Source organism: Zalophus californianus, chromosome 4 (assembly GCF_009762305.2).
Source record: "Zalophus californianus isolate mZalCal1 chromosome 4, mZalCal1.pri.v2, whole genome shotgun sequence".
NCBI lineage: Eukaryota > Metazoa > Chordata > Mammalia > Carnivora > Otariidae > Zalophus > Zalophus californianus.
In genome coordinates this window covers 1,937,228-1,961,122 of record NC_045598.1, presented here as the reverse complement: position 1 = coordinate 1,961,122, position 23,895 = coordinate 1,937,228, and the positions used below count along the sequence as shown (strand labels likewise).

Sequence of the window (23,895 nt, the reverse complement as noted above, 5' to 3'; positions counted from 1 at the left end):
AATTAAGAAAAAGGAAAAGGTCCTGTACTACTGTCTAGTAAACCCTTAGTCATGAGACCCTTCAGATGTGTATCAGCGGGCCATAGGCTGGGGGAGGATTGCTAACATATATCTTGGGGAGGAGCGTAGAGATAAAGGAAGTTTCCAAAGGAATTTTTACAGGATCCTGGAGGTCAGGCTAACGTCAAGCTAAGGTTGCTTTCTACCTCTAGCAGAGTATTAGCGTGGAGGCAGCTGAGCTCCTGGAGGAAGGTCACCCTGCCTGTCCCAAGTGCTTGTCAATGGGCTGCAAAGGAAATTTTTTTGTAGATTTCTTTTGCCTTTGTTTTCCACAGCAGTTGTTAGCATCACCCCCTGGGGCTTGGAAAGGAGGAAGGTGGTCCAGCGGACTCCAAGCCTGGCCTTTCCAGGTCCTGTCCGTGGTGCGTGCCCTGGCCAGAGGCTGCCACAACCCCATCACGGGGGGGGGGGGGGTTCAGGAATCACGTCCGTGGCACCGGAGGTGCCAGGGGTAGGGACAGGTCGGCTTCCATCCTGAGCCAGCCTGCCCTTCCGCCAGGCAGGACCCATCCTTGTCATTCTGTTGTCACCCAGCATCCCCAGCTCCCAGCCCCCCACCAGCCCAGGGTGGCAACAGCAGCGTGTGCTCACAGCATGCCCCTGCTCAGGAACTGCCCATGGCTCCTAGTGGCCTCTTCCACCAAGGGCAGCGGCCTCAGCTTCCACATGAAGCCCACCCCTCTTGCTCACACTCTGCTTGTGCGGCCCCCAACCTTTCCAGGGGAAAGCCTGCATGACTGCTTCTCAGCGTCCTGCTCTGCAGGAGAACACAGCCCCACACAGGAGACCTGGAGCCCTCCCTGTGCGAGGAGCATCCTCTTGCCGTGCTGAGCTGGGTGGCGAGCTGCCTGCTGAGGCTCCAAGAGCTGTCCTGTGTTTGCACCAAGTCCCTGGGTCTGGGCCTCTGAGAGTGACGCGTCTCTGCTCCACTCCTCCTTCATCCAGAGTCCCAGGACAGAAAGGCACATGGAGCGGAGCCACCACCACTATGGGAAGCCCCTGGGCAGGGGCGTGTGTGTTATGGTGGCATGTCCTGGTGGGAGCTGACTAATGTCACCTCTCTTCTTCCTGATGCCCCAGCCTTCTTCTGCAGCAAGACTCCTCCCTCCCTCCTGCTTTCCTCCCCCTTCCCTTGGAGCACGGCATCAGAGATACAGCTCTGAGCAAATCAGATGTGGTCTCTGTCCTCATGGAGCTCACTGCTGCTTGTGGGGTGGGGAGGGGGGCATCAGCACCGCTGTTCTGCCCCTAAAAGGGCTAGAAGACCTGAGACCTGGGGAACGAGCGGAGTTTGCTTGAGGAAAGGGGATGGAGGAGTGTCAGGCAGGGTGACAGCAGGTGCAGAGGCTCTGAGGTGGGAGGGAGTGTGGTCAGAATGACAACCTGCCACCAAACTGGGGGGAGACTCGCATGGACTCGCCATCTGGGGGTGAGGGTCTATCTTTTATCCTCAGAGCAGCAAGGAGTCACTCAGGGTTCAAGCAAAGGGACAGAATGATCAGGTCTGGTGGAAAGACCCCTCTGGCAGCTGAGGAGAGGGCAGGGTGGAGGGCTGAAACGGACACCCTGAGCCCCGACCCAGACCAAGGAAGCTAGTGTCCTGCCTTCTCTTGAATACTTTCAGGATGGGGAACTCACCACCTCCCAATACAGGTTATCACATTGTCTGCCTTACTCAAATTCTTTAGACCTTCTTGACATGACATGGAATCCAGATTGTTCATCATCCTGGCATGTTCCCCTAAGAGACTTCAAAATGTGCCAAAACCCTTCTCAAAATGTGGTCTTCTGAACAGAACCCAGTACCATGCCAGTATAAGAAAATGGGGAAACACTCACCTCCTCTTTTCTGGATATTATACGTCTGTTAATACAGCCTCTTGCTGCTGCAGCTCTTACATGTGTCCATCCCACAGCACAGAGCCTTGGCTTTACATGCAGCAGGTGCTCTGCTAGTGCCTGGTGAGTCACTGATGTGTTCTGAGATCCTGGGACTCAGCCCCAGAGATGCTGAGTGATCCGTCTCTGGGCCACCCAGCACGATTTCATTAGGACCTACTGACGGGGCTGTGAATTTGGGTGAGCTTTCAGACCACCTTGGTCCTTTTGCTGACCCCAGGCCTTGGTGCGGTGGGCAAGGTGCAGGGGCGTGCCAGCCCCCAGGGCACCATCTAGCCTGGGGGCACACACCCACCCTCTCCTGGCACCTACCTCTCTAGGGCCGGAAGCCGTATGCGCTTGCTGCTCTGTACCAGCGAGGGGGTGCCCCAGCCTCACAGGGCCGGCTCAACATTTTCTTGTGCATCGTGGTTTAAAAGCGGTCCTGCCCAGCACACCCGTGGCCTGCCCAATCCTTGCCCAGCGTCGGTGCCCCCGACCCCCCGTGTCTGCCCTGCAATAGGGAGTCAGGTAGCACACGCCAGGATGCAGTGGCCACCTGGGCAGGGCCCACGTTGGCCACAGGAAAGTGCCCAATAAGGCTGCCAGTGCAACCTGTGTGTGTGTGTTGGGGAGGGGGTGCTCATGTCTGAGCCAACCAGGTGGATGGACAGCTTTTGGGCAGCTCCAGGGAAAGGTGGGGAGCTGCTGCCCTCCAGAGGCCATCTTGGGTTCTGCGCCCACAAGGCCCAGTGGCACAGAGGGGAGCAGCGGGCAGGGCACCCCTGGAGAGACGATGCCCCGTGGGTGCCCGACCCCCACTCAATGCTTTCCTATAAAACCCGCTTTCAGAATTCGGTCTGGTCACTGCAGGGTTGGTCCCCACCCCAGCCCTTCCTGCCCTGGTCGTCCGGCACCCCAAGACTGGCTCTGCCACCAAACTGGAGGGCTCTGGGGGGGGGCATCTCCCTGTGTCCAGCTGGCTCAGTGTGTGACTGGGGCTAGGGGGCCCGGAGTGAGTGGCTTGGCCTCTCTGAGCCCCTGCTGTCTCAGCCGTACGTGGCGGGGGGAGGGGGGAGGTTAATGATGACCGTGGAGGTAGTGCAGAGGCCCCAGGGTCATAGGTGGTGGAGAGCAGGACCCCAGGGCTGCCAGCAGGGGTGAGTCTCTGGAAGCCTCTGCACCCTGTGGCCGAGACCGTGAGTGTGCGGGGCCAGGTTAGCACAGAGACGGTGGCCCTCCTTCCCTGCCTCGGGCCGTCGGGCTGGCCCTGCCCCGGGTGGAGGGAGAAGGCGCCTCATCTCATGGAACCCCATGAGTACCCAACATCAAAAAGAAGGACCCCGGGGTGCAAAAAAGTGTGTTCGGCCCCTGAAGCTCAGGGCCTTTGCACATGCCATGGTCTCGGCCTGGGACAGTCTTCCCCCAGGTCTTCATGGAGTCCCCTGGTCCTGTACACCTTTGCCCCCAGGTCACCCTCTCAACCAGGCCTTTGCTCACCACCCCACAGAGGAAGGAAAACATCCCTCACTAACTCAGTGTCTTGGTTCCCTGGGGGGTTTTGCACTGAGGCCCCCCCACAAATATGTTAAAATCCTAGCCCCAGCATCTGTGATGCGCTCTTATTTGGAAATAAGGTCTTTGCAGATGTAAGTAATACAAGGTCATACTGGATTAGGCCGGGCCCTAAATCCTGTGGCCAGTGTCCTTATAAAAAGAGGGAAATTTAGACACAGAAGGCCCAGTGACGACAGAGGTGGAGTCTGGGGTGACGTGGAGTGACCGCCAAGGGACATGAGGGTGGCTAGCGGCACCAGAGGCTGGAAGAGACCAGCAAGGACCCTGAGCTAGAGCCCCCGGAGGGAGCATGGCCCTGCAGCCACCTTGCTCTCAAATCTCCAGCCTCCAGACATGCCAGGATCCATTTCTGCGGTGTGAAGCTGCCCAGGGAGCCCATGCAGCGGCCCCATCTCATTGTCCCTCAGACCTGCTCTGCCCTCTGAGGAGTCCCCTGCTTTGCTTGCCTATTTCCCAGATCTCCCTTCTCCCCTGGGACACACACTCATATGTGTGTGTCTGCAGAATGGTGGCCAGCATGCCCTGGTCTCACGGAGCTCTGTGCAGTGGGCCTGGAGGGGGTTGGGGGTCACTGTGAAGACATCTACCCGCGCAACCATCCAGAGCTCGTCCTGCACGCCCCACAGCCTCCCTCCCAGCCCGAGGAGATTTTCAGCCTTGAGAACTGAAAGGCAGAGGCAAGCAAGAGCAGCTGCTGTGTGGCCCCTGGTCCCCCCACCCTGAACTTTGAGCGCCTCAGGGTGACACCACTGTCCCATCACTGGGTCCCAGGCCTGGGCCACAGCCGGAGGCTGCAGGCTGCCTTAGGTCCTAAAGCCAGGGTCCCAGGACTGGAGCCTGCACACCCATGTTTACCTTAGGAGGGTAATTTGGGGGTCAGCCGTGTGCTTGGTGCTCACTAAAGGAGGACCCTTTAGTGAGGGTGCAGCATCCCCAGCAGGGGGAAGATGTGGACCCCCCGCCCCATGGCCGTCCAGCATTTCCTCTGAGAAGTTGGTGCTCGTCGTCTGCAGAAGCCCCTTTCCTGTGGCTGGAGGGGATCCTGTGCTCCTGTACGGCCTGCGTTGAGTCTTCCAAACTTTTGCTCAGCCCCTGGACCGCAGCCTTGAGAGGCTGTGCCCTGGGGCCAGCAGCCCCCTAGGAGGCCTGTTGGCCTGACCATCCCAGTGTCCAGGGCTGAAGACAAGGCTGCTGGGTGTGTCCCTCTCCCTTTCCAGGGCTGAGGGGACCGTGCCCGTTGCTTGCTCCCCTCCCTCCCTGGGGCCACAGGGAATGTGCTGGGTGGAGGAAGGGGTGCAACCGCCTCCTTTCTTCTCCGGGCCTGGCACTGGGCTGACCTCTCACTTGCTGCAGGGTCCCGCGGGTGCCTCATCCAGCCGGCGGGCAGCTTGGAAGGGTCTCTTTGGTCTTGGATGAGGCTGTGGCTGTGAGTGGGCCTTAGGACAGAGGCTCCTCTGTGCTGGGTGGGTGGGGTCCACAGATGGGTGAGGGGGCTGTGCGGGGCCCAGGTTGCCAAGTGGGGCCTGGCTACCTCTCCATCTCACCAGCGTGAGCAGCTTGCTGCTCACCTTGCTGAGCAGCTCAGCTCAGGGGGCTCAGCTCAGGGGGCACGTGGTCATTCCTCCTTGTACCCTAAAGAGCAAATGGTCATTACTTTCTGTGAAGCACCTACTGTGTGCATCATTTTACTGAATTCTTACAGAAACTCCCCAAGGTGTGTGTATCCAGCCCCACGTAACCGAGAGGTGAAGCCTTGCTCATTGTCATCTGGCTTGTGAATGGCCCAGCCTGGGTGAGAACCCAGGTCTGGCTGACTCCAAAGCCCCAGGCCCTGTGTAGTAAATAGGGACGATTTCAGGTTTCCAAAGAAGTAGGGAATTAGAAAAAAATGTGTGTATTTGATTTCAATTGAGAATTTCAAACATTACAGACATTTTGGCTGCGATGAAACAGCTCCCATCATCATCAACGAGAAAACTGAACAGAAACTGTAAGAAGCAGCTGTACTAGACATTGGACAACAGGCAGGGAGGACAGTGGCTCTTGGGAGAAAAAGGCAAATCAGGAGAGCCCCATGGCTGCCCAGCTTTCTTCCAAGAGGTGGAGCATGGTGGTCTCACTGAGCTGGTGGTGGGAAGACATGGGTTTCAGGGAGGCTGGGGGGACAGGGGCCTGTGGGCAGCAGTGCAGATATGGAGCTCCAAAACCCTCCAGAAATGCTACCCTGTGCACGTGCAGAGTGAGGTCCCAGGATGCCAGGAAAAGAGCAACTGCCAGGGCAAAGAGCTCCCAGTGTCCACCCAGGCCTAGGGACACTTAAATGCCAGCCACCCAGAATGAAGCGGCCTTGTGGCCACCCGGGGCATTTGATGGGGACCAAAAGCAGTGTCTCAGGTTTGGGGCTAAGCTCACCCCAGAGTGCAGGGAGAAGGCTGCTCTGTGCCTGGCCTGATGAGCTTTGCAACAAGCCTTGTAAAGACCAGCTGCTCACCACCATCACTTAACACCCCATTGGCACAAAACTCAACATTCTTAAAAACAAGAATCTAGGATTTCAACAATTTAGCATTTACAACCTCCAGCACCCGAGAAAATATAACTGGGCGTGTGAAGAAGCAACGGCATGTAACCTATCACCAAGAGAAAAAGCAGTCGACAGACACAGACCCAGAAATGACACAACGATAGAATTAGCAGGGAAAGTACTTAAAGCTATTATAACTGTATCCAAGGATTTAAAGGAAGTCACGCACAAAATCAAAAAAGAAATGTATGGTGAATATAGTCAAAAGAGAAAGTGTGATACTGAATCAAATAAAAAATTCTAAAGACCAAAATATACAATATATGAAAATGAAAAACAATGTACTAGCTGGGCTTAGTAGCCGGTTAGACACTGCAGAAGAGAAGACCCATGAACTTCACGGTTGGATGATAGGAGTTATCCAAAATGAAGCACAGAGAGAACAAAGCCTGGAAAAAGAAGGCAGAGCCCTGCTGATCTGGGGGTGATATCAAACAGTCTAACAAGATGTGGAATCAGAGGCCCAAAGAAGTTGAGGGAGAGAACATTTGTTTACGAAGTAATGGCCAAAAATGTTCCAAGTGTGAGAAAACCCTCAAGCCCCCAGATCAAAGAGCCCAATGAACTCAAAGCAGCATGAATACAAAGAAAGCCCCACCATGGCGCCTCATAGTCTGACTTCTCATCGGAAAGCCCGCGAGCCTGGAGAACGGGAACTCCATCTCTAACATGTTAAAACTGTTCGCCAAGATGTCTGGTTCTGATGAAGATATCCTTCCAAGCTGCCAAGTGAAATCAAGACATTTTAAGACAAAAGATGAGAGACTTCATCACCAACAGACTTGCACTATAAGAAATGTCAAAGGAAGTGTTTTGGGCCAAAAGGAAATGATGAGAGAAGTAAATCTGGGTCTTCATAAGCAATAGAAGCCCATTGGGAACTGTAAACACGGGAACACACCTGAGAGACTTTTTTCTCCTATGTATTTAAAAAAATTTTCTAGGCTATTTAAAGCAAGAGTAATGACAGAGCATCGTGGAATTTATAACACATGTGGAATAAAATAATATCCCAAAAGACGGGGGAGAGAATAGACTTACACTCTTGCAAAGGTCAGATATTTTATGCAAAGTGGTATAACGTCACTTAAAGATGGACACTCGTAAATTAAAGATAAAGCTTTTGACCCAACCCAGTACTTCATGATGATAAATGTCTGGGCGCTGTGGGGACAGCAGGGAACGTTGTCTTCCGGATACAGACACCTACTGCTGGCATCGTGTCCCGTGGCGAGAAATGGACAATGCTCTCCTGGGGTTCTAGACCGAGGCAAAGAGGTCCACTCTCCCTGCTTCTGTTCCCTGTTGGTCCTCGCCTGGACGGCAGGGCAAGAAAAAGCCAGGAAGAACTGTTTCTCTCTCTCCAACTCTTTGGTACATGACCTGATGCCTTTACATGACCCGAAAGTGTCTACAAGTCATTGCAGAGAAGATGGAAGCCCCTCCCCGGCCCTTCCCCCACGGCCTTCTCTGCCTCCTCTGAGGTTGGTATGTATCCACCTCGTGCATGTTTTTATTCACTTCCTGCACATGCTGCCATAAGCAGTCGGCAGTGCTGCTCCCGGCATTTTTTAACTCTGTGCGGAGGGTTTCAGCTGGAAGTCTGTACTTGTAAGCTCTGCACTAGGTGGTTCCAGGTGGGGCTTGGGCAGCTAAGGGGTGAAGGGTGGGCTCACCCCAATGCCTGTGGCCAAGCAAGGCTGGGAGCCCCCGAGCTGGCCCTCTGCTAAGCCAGGGGCCCCCGCTGCTCCGGCCCGGGTGCTGTGGGGGTAGCGCTCCTCAAGGGCATGCAGGACGGGGTAAGGACCAGCCCTTGCCGGCCTGAGCCGTCTAGGGACTTGGAGCTTCTTGGTGGACGCATGCCTCCAGATGGAGGTGAGCAGGACACATTGTTTTCAGAAAGTCAAGTTAATTGAGGTACAGCGTCCCTGTAATAAGACCTCCCTTCAAAGTGTAGGGTTAGCTGAGTCTTCCACTAACGTGTAGCTGTGTAACCACAATCACAGTATAGAGCACCTCCATCATCTGAGAGCTCCCCCTGCCTCTCTCCCCACCCCAGCCCGGTCCCTGCCTCCCTGCCACTCGCCTCTCCCAGAACGCCACGTGGCAGTGGGCAGCGCTTGGCTGCGTTTTGTTGTGTGTGTCTGTGGTGGTTTTCTTTACTGATGAGTCGTGTTCCTTCCTATAGATGTGCTCTTGCACATCTGTCTGGTTCAGTCTGTTTCAGAGACTGAACATACAGACAAGGCCAGACCAGACCTAAAAATAAGACTCTGACCTCTGACCCACAATCTGGGAGAACCAATCCAGAAGGTCAAACAATAACCCAGAATGGCCGGGACTTGATGCCCCATCACTGGCAGCTTCTCTAAGTTTTCTCCCCGCCTCCACATCCAGAGCAGCCAGAGGAAGCCGCGTGCACCCCACCAATCACGTGGGACGCTTCTCCTTACTGCCTCGGGCTCACCCGGAACCTTCCCTTTTTCCACCACGAAACTCCCCTGCTCCCCTGCCTACATTTGAGTCTCCACTAAATCAGGTGCTGGTGGCGGACTCCCTGCAGCCTGGAGCTCTGAGTAAGCAGACTTTGCCTGCTCTCGGGGCTGGGGGTAGGGCTCCTTTGTGTCCACGGTTTGTGCTTTCACTCACCAGTGGCTGGACATTCGGGTTCTTTCCAGTTTGGGACTATTATGGATAAAGCCGCTGTGAACATGGGCATACAGATCTTCGTGCGGAGGCTGGTCTTCCCTCACAGTGTTCTAGAAGCTGGTTCCTGCTCTCTAGTGTCTCGAGGGCTTCCTGGAACCTCCTGGTGGGGGGCACCGGAATCCGAGGGCCACAAGCCAGATCCCAGGACAGAAGGGGCAGCTCCCTCCCTCAGGGTTTTGGGTGGGTCTCGGCCCCCTCGGTGGGGTCTCAGCTGGTCCCTGGGGTTCCCCCTTCTTGTAACCTTGGAGATCTGTCCTCTTCTGCCCTGGACCCTGTAGCAAACTCCGTTCCCCTTTCTTGAATAAGGAATAAGCCGTGCAGAAGACGTTGCCCACTTTCCTTCACAGAGGTGGCCATCCTGGCGCGGGACTGGTAGTCCCCTCACGCCCCTGAACCCTATCTGGCTCCTCTGGCCCCACCAACGCCCCCTTGTGTCTGGCCATTTGACCCCGAATTAGGACACATCTCGATTTTTGGAAGACATTTGCTGCCATGAGAAATAAGGTTAACGATTCTCAAAATAGCGTCTCTGCAAATAACCAACAGGCTCACTTGGCCCAAAATGAATCTGAGGAGGAATTCAAAAGCATCTCTTTTCCCAGAAAACAGATTCCTCATTGACATATTTTTCTCTAGTTGATCTCCACTCCCCCCGCCCCCCCCGTTTCCAAAATGGAGCCTTTTTCTCAGTCCGTTATGCCAAGAGCTGGGCCGCAGAAAGACAGAGTCCAATTGTCAACAGGGCTCTGTTTGTCTCTGTTCCCCCTTGCTCTGGGGTCCCCCCGACAAAAGGGCTATTATCAGACAGCGCCCTGGTTGCGGAGACTCCCCTGTCCCCTCGGGGGCTGCCAGGCCGAGGGAGGGTGGGAGCGAGTGCAGTTTCAGCTGACTGGAGCCCCGGGGCGGTAGCTCCAGGAAGGGCTGTGGTGCGGGGGGCGGCTGGGAGGTGTGGTGCTGGACACCATCACTCCTTCACGCTGAATGACTTGGAAGCACAGCCATTCATCAGATTCGTGATTCACATAATCCGTCCTCTGAGAATGGAAATGTATTTCCCAGAGAGGAGCCTCTCATATTGCCTCAGTGCCAGGAGCTCTGGGGTAAACCCCACATCTGACCATTGGGGCTTATACCTCACTGACACTTCACTGACACTTTGTCAGTTGCATCTGGGAGAAAAACAACTTTGAGATACTTAAACACTTCCCCCAACCAAAAAGCCTCACTGGGGAAACTGTTTCTTCCCTTTGGTGGCTACCAGAACTGCTGTTGCAGGGACCCCAGGCCTCCCCCTCCCCATTACTCCCATCAGAGCATGTTCAGACCCCTCGGAGGCCCTGGAGTTCCCAGAATCTGTGTGGGAACTTGCCTGGAGTGAGGGACCTTATAGCAAACCATCCATCCATTCATCCATCCATCCACAATCCATCCATCCTTCCATCCTTCCAACAACTCATCTATCCATCTGTCCGTCCGTCTGTCCATCCATCCGCTCATCCATCCATCTATAATCTATCCATCCTTCCATCCGTCCATCCATCCATCCATCCATCCATCCTTCCCTCCCTGTATCCACTCATCTATCCACCCATCCATTTAGCCATCCATCCATAATCCTTCCATCCATCTGTCCATCCAAAATCCATCTGTCCTTCCACTCATCTATCCATCCAACCCAAATCCATCCATCCATCTGCTCATCCATCCATCCATCCATCCATCCATCCATCCATCCATCCATAATCCATCCACTATTCCATCCATCCATCCGTCCATCCATCCATCCATCCATCCACTTGTGTAACCCACCTTCTACTGAGAAGGTGTTTAAGTCCAGGCCTTGGGGACAGAGAGCTAAGTCCTGGCACTTTCCATCCTTACAGTCGTAAATCCAGTGCAAGTGATGATTTCTGACCAGGGAACAGAGGCTCAGGGGCCCCTGCGTGTTGACAGAGAGAGAGAGAGAGAGACAGTGAGAAAGGGACCACAAGCAGGGGGAGTGGGAGAGGGAGAAGCAGGCTTCTTGGTGAGCAGAAGCCCGACACGGGGCTTGATCCCAGAACCCTGGGATTATGACCTGAGCCGAAGGCAGACGCCCAATGACTGAGCCACCCAGGTGCCCCTTGAGAGGTTGTCTTTGGAGAGACTCTGAACCAGGCACCTCTATAGCTGCAGGGAGGGAGGCATAGCCAACCAATTTCTCTGTGAGACACCATAATCTTATCTTCTTCCTGCCTCACACACCTGGGGAAGGCCATGTGCCATCTCGGCGAGGGTGGAGGTTGTTCTGTCAGAGAGACACCTCTTTGAGTGTGCAAGGCCGCCCACTTCACCTCCATGCTCTGGTGGAAGGAGAGGGGCCACAGGGAAGACTTCATGGTGTATGTCCCCAGAATTTAGGGGCCGTCCCTCACACTTGAGTGGGTGAAGGTAGGTGGCGTGCATTTGCTTAGTCTCTGTCTATCTGGCCGTCACCTGGTGGGCAGGCTCAGGTCCTAGTTGGGGACAGTGTGAGGACACTAGGCACAGCCAGTGTGGAGGGTGGTCAGCGAGGAGGGCTGGCCGCTGGGGAGGTCCACCCTTAGGAAGAGATGTGTTTAGGATTGGCCTTGCAGGGTGGGCTCCTCTACCACAAAGAGGTCCCAGGCAAGAGTTCATGGTGGCTGGCTCTGGGCCCAGGTGCACCTGGAGGCAGATGTACCTGGAAATGGACATTCCTGAAAAAGGGCACCCCTAGAGGGTACACAGCTGGAGGCCAATATGCCTTGGGGTAGACACACTTAGGGGAGAGCTAGCCTGGGGATCACCACTCACTGCGGAGCCATCCAGGGTAGTTGGTGCTTTCCCTGAGCTTATTTTTTTTTTCCTGGAAAATGTAAATAGCAAGGGTACCTGTCCTGGTGTGGTGGTGAGGTGATGGCTATGCACGTCTCACAGCCTGTCCCCGGGGACCTTCGACCCAGGCTGGTGAGCCTCGCCCCTGGCCATGCTCTGACCCCAGGTCCTTCCCCCATCCCGGGGGCCTCCGTTCTCCCTCAGTGAAGCTCCGGGGGCGAGACTTAGAAAAGCACACAGATTTATTGCATATCAATCTCATGTATAAATTCATTGTCGCATTGGAAAGATTACATTTGGTGTACAGTCCTATCCTACAGCATTAACCTCAAATCAGCTGCTCCTAGGCTTCATCTTAAAGACGCTTCTCTACACAAGTACATCTGTCTTTATCACAAGCATCAAAATGCAGTCTGCAGAATCACGCGATGATTTCCTATACTGGGTGGCTTGCACTTCATCCTTCTTCAGTGATGCCCACGTTGCTCACGAGTTGCGCTTGTTGCGCGAGCAGTTCCGAGCTCCTCGTCTGGAGGACGTAGACCCTAATCACATATTCAACAAGTGCATCTACCGAATTTTCCTTTTCATAAAAAATTTCACAAACGGACACGATAATGACCGCTAAACACGAGTCATGCACAGTTTACTTATAACAGAAGCAATTTACAATCAGGGGGACATGGGACATACACCGGCCTCCTTCTCAATGGTTTTTTTTTTAAACATTATATGAAAACCTGACATTTACATTTGATTTCTTTTTCAACACTATACAGTTCTAAAAGAAAAAAAAAAAAAAACAAACAAACCCAAACAACGAAAGCAAACTGAACCAAGTCTGTACTGAAACAACGGCAAGAGGGAGATGTGGATACACCGGTGCGGGATTCTTGCCAGCAGGTGCAAACACGTACGCATCACGTGACGCGCTCCAACACGGGGGCTCAGCTTCCCTCGTCGCGGGAACGTCAACGATATAAAACACAATGATAGAAACCTCCGGAATTACTTTGCTCACAAGTGAATTGCACATTTGGAAAACTCAAGCTGCCTTTTGTTTTTATTTTATTTTTTTCCAAAAGCGGTAATCTGAATCGGTGACGGAAAGGAAGACATAACAAACTGGAATGCAAGGAGGAAAGGAACGCTCCTGGAATCACGCAGGAATGTCTTGTCACAGTATCGCTCGCGGCTGCGGAGACAGGTTCATGGCTTCTGATACCCGGCTGACCTCCACCGACCAGGAGCGGCCGCGGCCTCGCGACCCCAGCCGGGAGGGGCGCAAGGTGCCCGGCTCTCCTGGGTGGCGCTGCCCCCTCGCCTCTCCCCCAGGACAGCACAGTGAATAGAGCTCAGTAGATTTCAGTCTCTTGGGCAGGGGGCTGAGGAGCAGGGGACAGGGCCGGGGGCGGGGGAACCACAATCCAGTGCTTTGAGGCCTCAAGGCTACCGACGGGTGATACGTATTTGGGCAAGTGCTTTGCGAACGCTCACTGAGGAAGCAGCTAGGACAGAGAAGGCCGAGGCTCCTGCGAGTTTCCAGGGCCAGGCCTGGGCCACGGGGGTGCTGGCCTTGGACAGGAAGGCCACGCGGGCTCAGCTTGTCCCACTGACCCACACGCAGAGTCCCAGGCCGGCTGCAGGAACATGCACCCCCGGCTTCAAAACAGGGGATCTCTGGGTCCCACTCACGAAGGGTCTGGCTGGCCAAAGAGCCAGAGGATCGGCAGCTCCATGTGTCCTACCCAGCTGTCCCAGGAAGGAGAGCAGCAGTGGGCGGATGGTGTCAGTCTGCTGGGGGCCGGGGTCTGAGGGGTGGCGGAGGGGGGAGCGGGGAGACTTCCTTTTGAATTTCCATTTGGGAAGGTCAACGGTCCAAAGGAGGAATGCCGTTGATGCTGGACGGAAGGGCCCCGGCCCAGTGGGGCCCCAGGTTGACAGGTTGACCCTGGCCACCACCCAGGGACACAGTGGTCAGCCCGGCGGCTGCCCTGTTGCAGCCGAGCTCTGAGGCTGGGGTCTCAGAATTCTAGCTGCCGAGACCCCTGGCCCCCACGGTCTAGGCTAAGCCCAAGCGTCCATGCTGGTGCTGCAGCCTGGGGACCGAGAAGAGTAGGGAGGGCAGCTCGCTGTACTCGGGGGTGGGGAGAGGCACCAGGGTGGCGACTAAGTGCTCCCTTTGTCAGGGGTCCAAGGACAGACCCCCCCAAACCTGCCAAGTGCTTGGGCCCAAGGGGCTGAACGTTCAGGAGAAATGGGGCTAGTTCTAATCGTTTTCAGGGGGACAAAAGTAAGGGCTGAAGATGAGCAGGTGGGGCTCTGGGAAGGAGGGAGAGAGAAGATGCAGCCACGGCTGGCCTGAAATGACAGATGGCCACAGCCCACGGAACAGTCCACAGGCGGCGGCCACAGTCCCTTATCTGTTCTGGGACCACGGAGAACAGACGCTCAGGTCTCCACCCTGGTGCTCAGGCCAAATTTCCTATTTTAGGCAGAGAGAGTCATATCGCAAAAAAAAGCACACACCTTATTCTTTAGCAGAAGAAATATAATTTAGGTTTACAGAAATGGGCATTTGTATCTGAGGTTGACTCTGCAAAGGGGTCCCATCTGGGTGGAGGGGAAATCCCACACCGTGCCCGGTGAGCCTGGCAGAGGTGGATGCGCACGAGGAGGTGAGGGGCTGTGTTTGCAAAGCCTCGCCCATGGGGCTTCGCCCGCTCTTCCTTGAGCAGGGCACCCTGCCAGCCTGTGGGTGCGCAGGAGTGGCCTGGGTGCGGTCTCGCTGCCTCCCATGGGCCAGGAGCAGGTAGAACCCTTGCACTGGGGCCCGCAGCGGCGTGGCACCCTCAGGGCCTCCCCACGCAGGTCTCCCAGCGCAGAAGCACACGATTGTCGCCGGCCTGGAGTGGCGGGGACATGGGGACTCAGCTGCTCTGACCGGCCTGCTGCCCCTGGGCCAGTGCCCAGAGCTCGTGCACCGCTGGCGCCCCATCCCCAGGCGCCCCGCACTCCTGCCGCTTGCATCTACATTCTTTTTTAAGGGCAACTTGGACGGTCTTTTTCTCTTCCTGTTGGGACGCTATTCTTTTTTCCTTCCAAACAATAAAAGAAATAAATAGAACACTTGTCTTAAATGCAAATGTAACTGAAACTCTAATTTAACAAAAACACGTGATTGTCTGGAAACGGGCAGCAGGATCCGTCGGGGGGCGCGGGGGTATTTGGCACATTAAAAACCTCCCCACTCCCTGGTTATCGATCACACAACACACAACCTTATACACGGTTTTGGTCCTTCACTAGATACTTATATTAACATTATTTCTTCACAATAAGAATGTCTAATGCCAAAATACTGTTAAGGAAGAAATAAAATAAGAAAAGAAATGAATTAGAAAAAATTACAAGTTATATACAGATTAAGGTAAATTCCATCAGGGAAAAAAAATTATGATTTGAAATTGGCCCCTATGGGAATAATTTAAAGCCCATCCGAGTGGAGAGGCAGATCCGTCCTGAGGAGGTGCCGTCCGGCCGGGCCGTGCGGTCTTGGCTTCCCGGGAGGCAGGTCCCACCTGGAGGCCCTTCTGTTCTGGAGCTGGTCTGGCCTGCCAAGAAGCCGCACGAGGAGGTGGCGGTCATGTCCCAGAGCCGGGGTCTCACGCAGGCAGAGCCTGGCGGCCTGGGGCAGGTGAGCCGCAGAGCGCGCCCCACGGAGGCCAGGGAGTGGGGGGGATGCCCGCTTCCTTCCCCTTGTCCGTCTGACGGGGGTGGGGGTGGGGGGCTGGAGACGTAGCCGGTGGGCCCTGCCTTCCACAGAGCGGCCATGGGGGGCTGGCACGGGTGTGGCTGATGCGCGGACCTTGTCGGGAGGAGCGTCGGGTGCCTGGCCCACCGCTCTCACACCTCCCCCATACAATTGGGGGGTCTTGGTGGGGGCCACAGGCATGAATCCCATGCTGCACACGTGGGACGCGTGCGACAGGCCTCTCTCGCAGCCTTGGGCCAGCCCAGGATACCATGTCTGAGAGTTCCACCGTACAGTTTGAAACTGCTCGCAGGCGGGGGCCCCAGGCCCCTCATTTCTGCTCGGGGGCACCCAGGATCACGTTGGCTTTACAAATATGGTCAGGGATAGAAAACTTCTCCGTTATCTACAGTATAAAGAACATACCCAGACACAGTACCAGTTTCCAGGCAGGTTTGGGTTTGCAAAGAAGCGGAGATTTGAAAGCAATGCAAAATTACTTTTAAAAAACAATTTGCAAGTCATCTTTCGATTTTTTTAAAAAATACTGTCTATTTTTAAAACCACATGCTTAAATAGACTCTGTCGTCAATAAGATTACCAAAAGGGTTACTCTTGTAATTCTCATTATAAAAAATCGTCTGGGCGATCTCCCTTTGTAGAGCACACCCGTGTCTGTCCGGTCCTTTCTGAGACACCCTGTGGATGCCCCAGTGGCCCGCTGCCTTCATTCAGTCTGGGATTAAAATCCCACCCTCACCCACTGGGTTGGTTCTGCGAGGCAACTCCCGGGAGCGGCGCGTGGCCGGCCGTGCGCTGTACCCTTCCAGAATGCTGTTCTTAAGACCAATTCTTGGACGGTGGGCCTCCTGGACAGCTCAGGGACTCCTGGGCTCTGAGTTTTCATTGGAAAAGTTAGAGCTGAACCATGGTGTGTGCAGGGGGACGGATGCTGAGGAGTGGTCAACGCAGGTGACGGGGCAGTGGGGGGGTTCTCTCTGGCCCAGGGCGCGCCGCTTCCCGAGGCTCCCTTCTCCATAATCTGCAGCCAGGATTTCTGTTGGGACGATGGGGCCCCGAGGTCACCTTGCTTGGACTCTGACCCCGGCCCCTCCTGGACCCGTCAGAGGTGGTTGATGGGGTTAAAGGCTCCTGACTCCGGCGTGGCTCCTGTGATGTTCAACCAAGCGTCCAGAGGGCTCTGGGAGGAGGTGTGGAGAGGAGCGTCCTCGGAAAGGGACAGCATCATTGCATACGCCTGGCCGGGGAGAGGACAAGAACACACACACACACACACACACACACACACACACACACACACACACACGACAGACACGTGAGCCGTGTGAGCTCGGGCTCTGCAGATCCCAGGCTGGCCCTTCCTGGCCCCCTGCTGCCCTCTGGCTGGGCTCAGCCTTGCCCAGATCTGGACGGAGAGGGGGCAGGCCAGACTCTCCCCTGGGGCCCGAAAGAGAAAGATGCGGGGGGGGGGGCAGGGTGTGGTGGGGCTGGAGGTGTGTGTGAAGGTCAGCTGGGCTCCCATGCAGAGGGACAAGCTGCCAGGATCCTGGCCTCCATGCACAGGGGCTCCCACGGCTCTTTGGGGGTGCTTCCCCCTGCAGTCACTTCTCTGCCCCACCCCACTTTTGAGAGGGCCCCGGGAATTGCTGGTAGTCCACAGGAGGCCGTCCCTGTCTGGTGGGTCTTGGGGGCTGCCCGTCTGGACAGCTGTGGGGACAGGACAGAGCTACTTGGGGAAGTGGATGCACAGCTTGTCTGAGCCGAGCCCGGAGCATGGCTAGTCCACAGGATGCTCCTTCTGCCACGAGCCATAGGGCATGAGGCAATGGGACCTGGGCGGCCACTCAGAGCAGAGCGGGGTGGGGGAAGGCCAGCCCTCCTCCCACCCGGGTTCACACTCTGGACAGGATTAGTAAAAGACAAAGACAGACACGCAGACGGTTTTTGCTGAGGCTCGGGGTGGGCTGACGGAAACCCTGCCCCTCCAGATGGATGGAAGCAGGAAGCAGGGCCCTGTGGCCGCCTGTACTAGGGAATGGGGTCAAGGCGCACCCAGGTGCCCTTGCTGACCCTGTCACAGCTCCAGCTTGGAATTACTGACCGCATGATGGACAGCTTCCTTCAAGAGAAGCCTGGGCTACCAGCCACGCTTGCTCAAGTCAGAGGGAGGGAGGCCTACATAGCTTCCAGGTTGGACACCTGCTCGTGGACGCCTGCCACGGGGGACAAGAGCACAGTGACCCGCGTGCCTGTGAGCGCCCGGCTCACGTTCACCTGCCTCAATCTGTCCCTGCCCCACCCCTGCTTGTGGGGAAGTAGCTGTCGCTTGGGTGTCTCTCTAGCCGAGGCAACAGGCCCGGGGACCCGTGGTCCTGCTGTGCCCCACGCATAGGACGGCCACCAGCAAAGTAGGCACGGCTGCCCCCTGCCATCCAGCCTGGGGGTGCCAGGAGGGGGGGCTCTGCTGGGTACCTACCTGGTTCTTAGCCTGCCTGTACAGTGTCTGCTTTAAAGTCTCAGAATCTAAGGTGGAATTAAGCACATCTTTAACTTCAAATGCTTCCTCAGCTGCTCTGCGGAGATCCAGCCCCTTCCCAAAAGTCGGCATCGGCTCCAAAGCTAACAGGCCGCCTGGTTGCTCCTCAATACACCTGCACCAATGACCGGGGAGAGGGGCCTGGCGTTAGCTGGTCTGGCCTCTGACCGCCTCTCTGACGCCCCACGGCGGGCTCCATGCCCGCATACGCGCCCCGGCGTCTCCACAAGCCACATGCACAAGGAGACAGACACAGACACACGGACACCTGGACAGAAGCCACACAGATGCAGGAGAGGGATGGACAGAGGGGCACGGAAGGCGGTGAGTACGTGCACACGCGTTGCAAGCAGCAGGCGGGCTGCCCGGGTCTCTGGGAAGGAGGACAGATCCGGAGGCAGCTCTGGAGGGGCCCGGGGTTCCCACTCCCAGGACCCCGGGGACGGGGGGATTGGCCGTCCCTGGAGTTCGGGCCTCCTGGATCCACAGGACTCCCCCAGGAAGGTCTGGAACGCTGGAGCTCGCCTGGTGCCAGACGCAGGCCGGGGGCAGCCGGGCCACACGGGAAGGGGCTCCAGCCGGCACCGCGTCCGAAGCTGGCTCAGCCCCTGCTCAGCACACAGCCGGCTCGGGCCGGGCGTCACTGCCCGGGGCCACTCGCCAGAGACTGTGGGGCGGCAGGACAGGCTCCTTCGCAGCTCGGGAGCGTGCCCCTCCCTTCTCGGGAAGTGTGTGTGTGTGTGTGTGTGTGTGTGTGTGTGTGTCGGGGGGAGGTGGGCTGGGCCCCGACCCCCTCGCCCAGGCTGGGCCTCGCCTGGGCCTGCATGTGGAAGGCCCCCCTCCCGCGGTGGAGACGCCTGCTGGGAACGGGGGTGAGCCCGGCTGGGGGGATGGGGGGGTCCCGGGTGGTTTGAGGGTGAGGTCGCCCTCACGACGCTCAGGGCCCTCCCTGGCCCGGGCCCCAGCTCGCGAGGCTGCCCAGGCGCCGCCCCCGGAGGGCCGGTCCCCACCTTCGGGGGTGTTCGAAGCCCATGGCCAGGGAGGTGGGCGGCTCCTCCTCCTCATCCTCATAGGGCCCCTGGGGCTCGGCCGTGGGGGACGCGGCGCCGTCCTGGGACTTGGCCGCCAGACTGTCATCTTCCTCCTCCTCCAGTTCTTCCTCCTCCTCCTCCTCCTCCTCGGCATCCTCCGGCTTCCTGCCGGCCACGCCCGCACACTGCGAGCTGCCGTCCGGGTCCCGGGCCTCGGGCCTGCAGGGACAGGGGAGGGAGTGGGCCTCAGACCCCAGAAGGCCTGCGACGGCCCTCGCCCCCTGCGAAGACAGCCTGCGTTCGCGGTCACGGGGACCCTCTGAGCCCTGGGCCTGGGCCGCCGCCGCGGCGCAGTGGGTTGAGCACAGAGGGGTGCCTCAGCAGCGGGGCTCCTGAGGGGACACCGGTTGTGCCAGGGATTCAGGCCGTGCGTGTGTCAGGGAAGGAAGCCACGGCCAGTCTGGTGGGGAAGGGGGTCTTAGGTGCTGGAGCTGGGGTTGGGCACTGCACAAGGGGTGCCCTTGGGGACGTTTGCTGATCGAGCCTTGCTCAGTCTTCCTGGCCAGCCATGAGGACACAGGGACACTGGCTACCCAGAGTGACGGGGCCCCTCTGCAGATGGAAGGTCCGGGATCCCGGGGTTCTGCAGAACGAGGGCTGGGCTGCTGTCAGCCAGGGAAACCTGCCCAGATGAGTTTGTTTCAGAGACTGGAGGCTTCTCTCCTGCAGGCCAGACCCCACCTCATTTCCCCCAGCGTCACTCCAGCTGGGTGAGACTTTTCCACTCTGGATCCTCGTTTTTAAAAGGAAAGAATACAAGCTGAGCAAGGGCGAGCCTTCTTGTTTCTTTCAGAAAATGCCACTAGCCTGAGGGCCACCTAGCAGGTGTCCAGCATGCAGGTGGAGGGGGACAGGGAGGGTGGGCACATGCCTCCTGGGCCCACGTCCGGGCCCCCATTCCTCCTGGACCTTGCATGGCCCACGGAAATCCGTCCGCAGCCGTCAGGGGAGGCAGGAGTCCTGCTCTCGGGGTCAAGGCGGCGGGGGGCCCTTTCCGAGTGACACTGGCCTCCAGACACAGGGGCTTGTGCAGACAGGCTGGGCCACGGCGGCCCCTGGTGGCTGGGCTCTCGACCATCTTAGTCTTTCCTCCTTGCCTTTCCCAGAGAAAAGTACAAGATGCTGACACCTGACCTGCCTTCCCAGACGTCCAGAACCTTGCCTGACGCTTCCCTTCTCGGGGGTCTCCCCCGTGCTGTCATCAGAACACGTCCGTCCACCAACGACAGGGGCTCTGGAGCCAAGCGACACGGGTCGGGACCCGGGTCCTGCCCCTCCCTGAGGTCCCCCTCTGCCGGGGGGGCCTTGCCGGCTCAGAGCCTGTGCCCTCTTGGTGACGTGGGAACACCCCCATGCTGAAGATGGGACAAACTGTGCAGGTGAGAGACTTGGGGGCCTGGGACTCGGATTCTGTTCCACAGGCAGCCCCGCGCATGTTTAATCGAACCTAAGTGCGCTGTGCGGTTCTATGTGTGAGCCCCTCTGGGAGCAGGGAGCACGGCCCCCACGACCCATCTGCCCACTGGCAGGAGGCCTGCATCAAGCAGGAGCACCTGGGGAGAGGCAGCAGGGACCGGGGATGGGGTCCGGCAGGCTGGCAGCACCTGCACGGGTGTCTGGGCCTCCGAACAGCCGCCTGCAGCATGTGACGCCCCGGGCCCGCCATGACCCGGCCCCGGGCCGGCGCTTCAACCCCCGGAGCCCCGTCTCTCCTGGTTCTGGAGGCTGGAGTCCGAGATCCAGGCGCGGGTGGGCCTGCTTCCTTCTGAGGCCTCTGGAGGGGGGCTGGCGGTGCTCCGCGCCCCTTGGCGGTAGCGGCTCCTCCTCCGCATCGCCCCAGCTCTCCTTCACTTTTAAGCGCTTCCCCGCGGGTGCCTCTGTGTCCTGCTCTTGCCTTAGGACATCACGTGGGATTGGGGGCCACCCCGATGACCTCCTCTTAACCAACTACATCTGAAAAGACCCTATTTCCAAATAAGGCCACGTTCCAAGGTACTAGGGGTTAGGATTTTGGGGGGGGTACAATTCAGCCCAGGTATTAAAGGGGTTATCGGGCCAGGAAGCCTGGCTGTCCCTCAATTCTCCCTGATGGTCAAGAGAAGGACACTGGCTCTGGATGTGAACCGGATAATGTTGCTCTTGGCCCCAGATGGAACGGCCAACGTCTCACCGCTTTGCACAGACTAATGGATTCACGTCACCTGTGATCGCGGTTCTCGCTTCCAACCATGACGTGGGCGTCTCCTGGAGGCTCCCCGTCTCCCAGGACAAGGCCTCAGCGGGACAGGCTATCCGAGGGCCTGGGTTTGTGGTCAGCTCTCTGCCCCGGGGCTTCCTGAGGGATCTGGGGCCAGTCTCCTCTGTCTGACCACCACCAGGGGCCGTCGGGCAAGCCCTGGTGAGACGCTCCACGGTGAAGGTCCGGGTGCGGTGGTCTCTTCGCCTCTCCTCTCTGTCCCGGTGGGTTTCGTGGAGAGTCCTCCTCACGGCTAAGAGCTGGGCCTGCCCCCCGGGCTTGAGGCGTGAGGGCCTTTCTGGTGATCCTGGAGGATGGTGCCCCCCGTGGAGGACGCTACTGACAAATCCTCATAGGCTCCCCATCTGCCTTTCCTGGGTGCAGAGAGTCTCAGTCCAAAGGACAGTCTTTAACAGCCGGGATGTGTCTTTTGGCCCATCAGCAGGGCTCTGATAAGGCCTGGCACCCGGTGCTCACATCTGTGACTTTCTCTCAAACGGGCTGCAGAGCTGCCTGAACACAGGCTCCGTGCCCCCCGAGGGGCAGGGATCTAGGTTCCTGTGAGACCACCGTGTGCGTGCTGGGAGCCATGGGTGGACAAGGGCGCTCTGTCCACACCAGAGCAGGCAGGACTGCACCCAGGCCAGAATCTCCACTGCCGAGCCAGGGTCAGGCTCTGGGAAGCGGAGCCCACAGCCAGACTCTCCCATCAGCCCCTCCTCAGAGCCCACCCGGGGCCCTACCCGGCAGGCAGGTGAGATCACCTTCCAGGGGGCACGACTTAGCTTGTGGCGGCCCCAGGAAAAGTTTATTTACAAATTTGACAGGCCTTCCCCTAGGAGTATCCAAGATGCAGCCTGTCCTGGAGGAAGCTGGGTCTCCTGAGGACACCCCTCACTGGCTGGAGGTGGGCAGGGACGGCGCCTGGCCTTGGGGGGCCCACAGATCTGTGTAAGGGCCAGGGCCAGGGCTCTGGCTCCAGGTTCCGGCCTGGCTTTATGGCTGGAGCAAGGCCCCCCCAACTTCACTGGGCTCAATTTTCTGCTGCAGAATTAGGGGATTGCACCCCAAGGCTTCTTGGTGTTTGGAGTGTCTCCATTTTTTTTCCGGCTGGTCTGGCACCAGCGTTCACCCAAGGAGAATGTTTTCCTGGGGGGTCTGAAGTGTCCTTCCACAGGGAACCCTGGAGGCAATGCCACCCACTGAGCCTTGGGATCCAGGGTTGTGCAGAACACCTTCCATATCTTGAATCTGAATTCAGCCATTTTCCTGCCACCATGAGCACGTGTGTGTGTGCATGCGTACGTGTGTGTACCCGTGTACAGATGCACACAGTGTATATGTTTGCATGTGTATGCATGTGTTGCTATGTGTTTATGTGTGCGCACATGCGTGATTTCATGTGCACGCGTACGTGTCTGTGTGCAAATGCATGTATATGTGTGCACGTGTGTGCACGTGTCATTGTGAGTGCGTGTACGTGTGTGAGTGCATGTATGTGTGTATGCATTGTGAGTGCATGTGAGTGCACGTGTGTGTGTACTTGCTTATGCCTGTGTGTATGTGTGGTTTCATGTGAGTTTATACATATGTACATGTGAGCACACGTGTGAGTTCGTGTGCATGTGTACAGCAGTGCATGTGTATATGCATACATGCCTGTGTATATGTGTGTGTGCCTGTGTGTATGTGTGTACGTGTCTATCTGTACATGTATGTGTACCTGTGCACATGTGTGCCTGTGTATATATGTGTGTGCATGTGTACGTGTGTGTTTGTGTACATGCGTGTGTGCCTGTGTACATGCGTGTTGCATGTGTATATACATGTGTGCATGTGTATATATGTGTGCATGTGTACGTGCGTGTGTGTCTGTGTACATGCGTGTGTGCCTGTGTATATATGTATGTGCCTGTGTATATATGTGTGCGTGTGTACATGCGCGTGTGCATGTGTATATGTGTGTGCCTGTGTACATGCGTGTGTGCCTGTGTACATATGTGTGCATGTGTATGTGCATGTGTGTCTGTGTACATGCATGTGTGCCTGTGTATATATATATGTGTGCCTGTGTACATCCGTGTGTGCATGTGTATATATATGTGTGCCTGTGTACATGCGTGAGTGCCTGTGTACATGCGTGTGTGCCTGTGTACATGCGTGAGTGCCTGTGTATATGCATGTGTGGCTGTGTATTCATGTGTGTACATAGTGTGCATATCTGTGTGGCTTTGTGCACACATGTATATGTATGTGTGCATGCCTTGTGGTTTTGTGTGCACGTGCGTGAGTGCATATGCACATGTGTGGGGGGCACTTCTGTTAGGAAACCTTCAGTACCTTGGATTAAATGGAAATGTTCTGGACTCAGACCCCCAGCAGTGTTCATGGCAGGAGCCCTCGTCTGGTCCGTGCTTTGCCGCACACCTGTGACACCCAAGCCAAACAAGTCCGGCACCTTGGCGCCCCACAGCCATTACTGGTCGGGACGCTTATGCTCCTCACCCTCTGCAGACCCAGACACTGAGGCGGGGGGCGGGTAGTCCTTGCTGAAGCCCCCCCTCCCTGGCCACTTCCAGGTGGCAGAGCCAGAGCCAGAATAGATGCCGGCCA

General features: G+C 57.0%; 1 protein-coding gene across 9 annotated transcripts in view; it reads right to left on the bottom strand.

The window, feature by feature from the left end:
- Window positions 1-14,192: 14,192 nt before the first annotated feature.
- PRDM16 (PR/SET domain 16) overlaps window positions 14,193-23,895 on the bottom strand; it is a 312,932-nt gene continuing 303,229 nt past the window's right edge. For 8 of the 9 annotated variants that reach the window (XM_027576118.2, XM_027576134.2, XM_027576124.2 and 5 more), the window contains 3 exons: window positions 18,966-19,205; window positions 17,896-18,070; window positions 14,193-16,656 (listed from right to left, as the gene is read on the bottom strand). In XM_027576118.2, the coding sequence (XP_027431919.1) occupies window positions 16,522-16,656; window positions 17,896-18,070; window positions 18,966-19,205 (550 nt within the window). In that variant the 3' untranslated portion in view covers window positions 14,193-16,521. The remainder of the gene's footprint in view (window positions 16,657-17,895; window positions 18,071-18,965; window positions 19,206-23,895) is intronic. The other variant, XM_027576174.2, reaches the window with a different exon arrangement.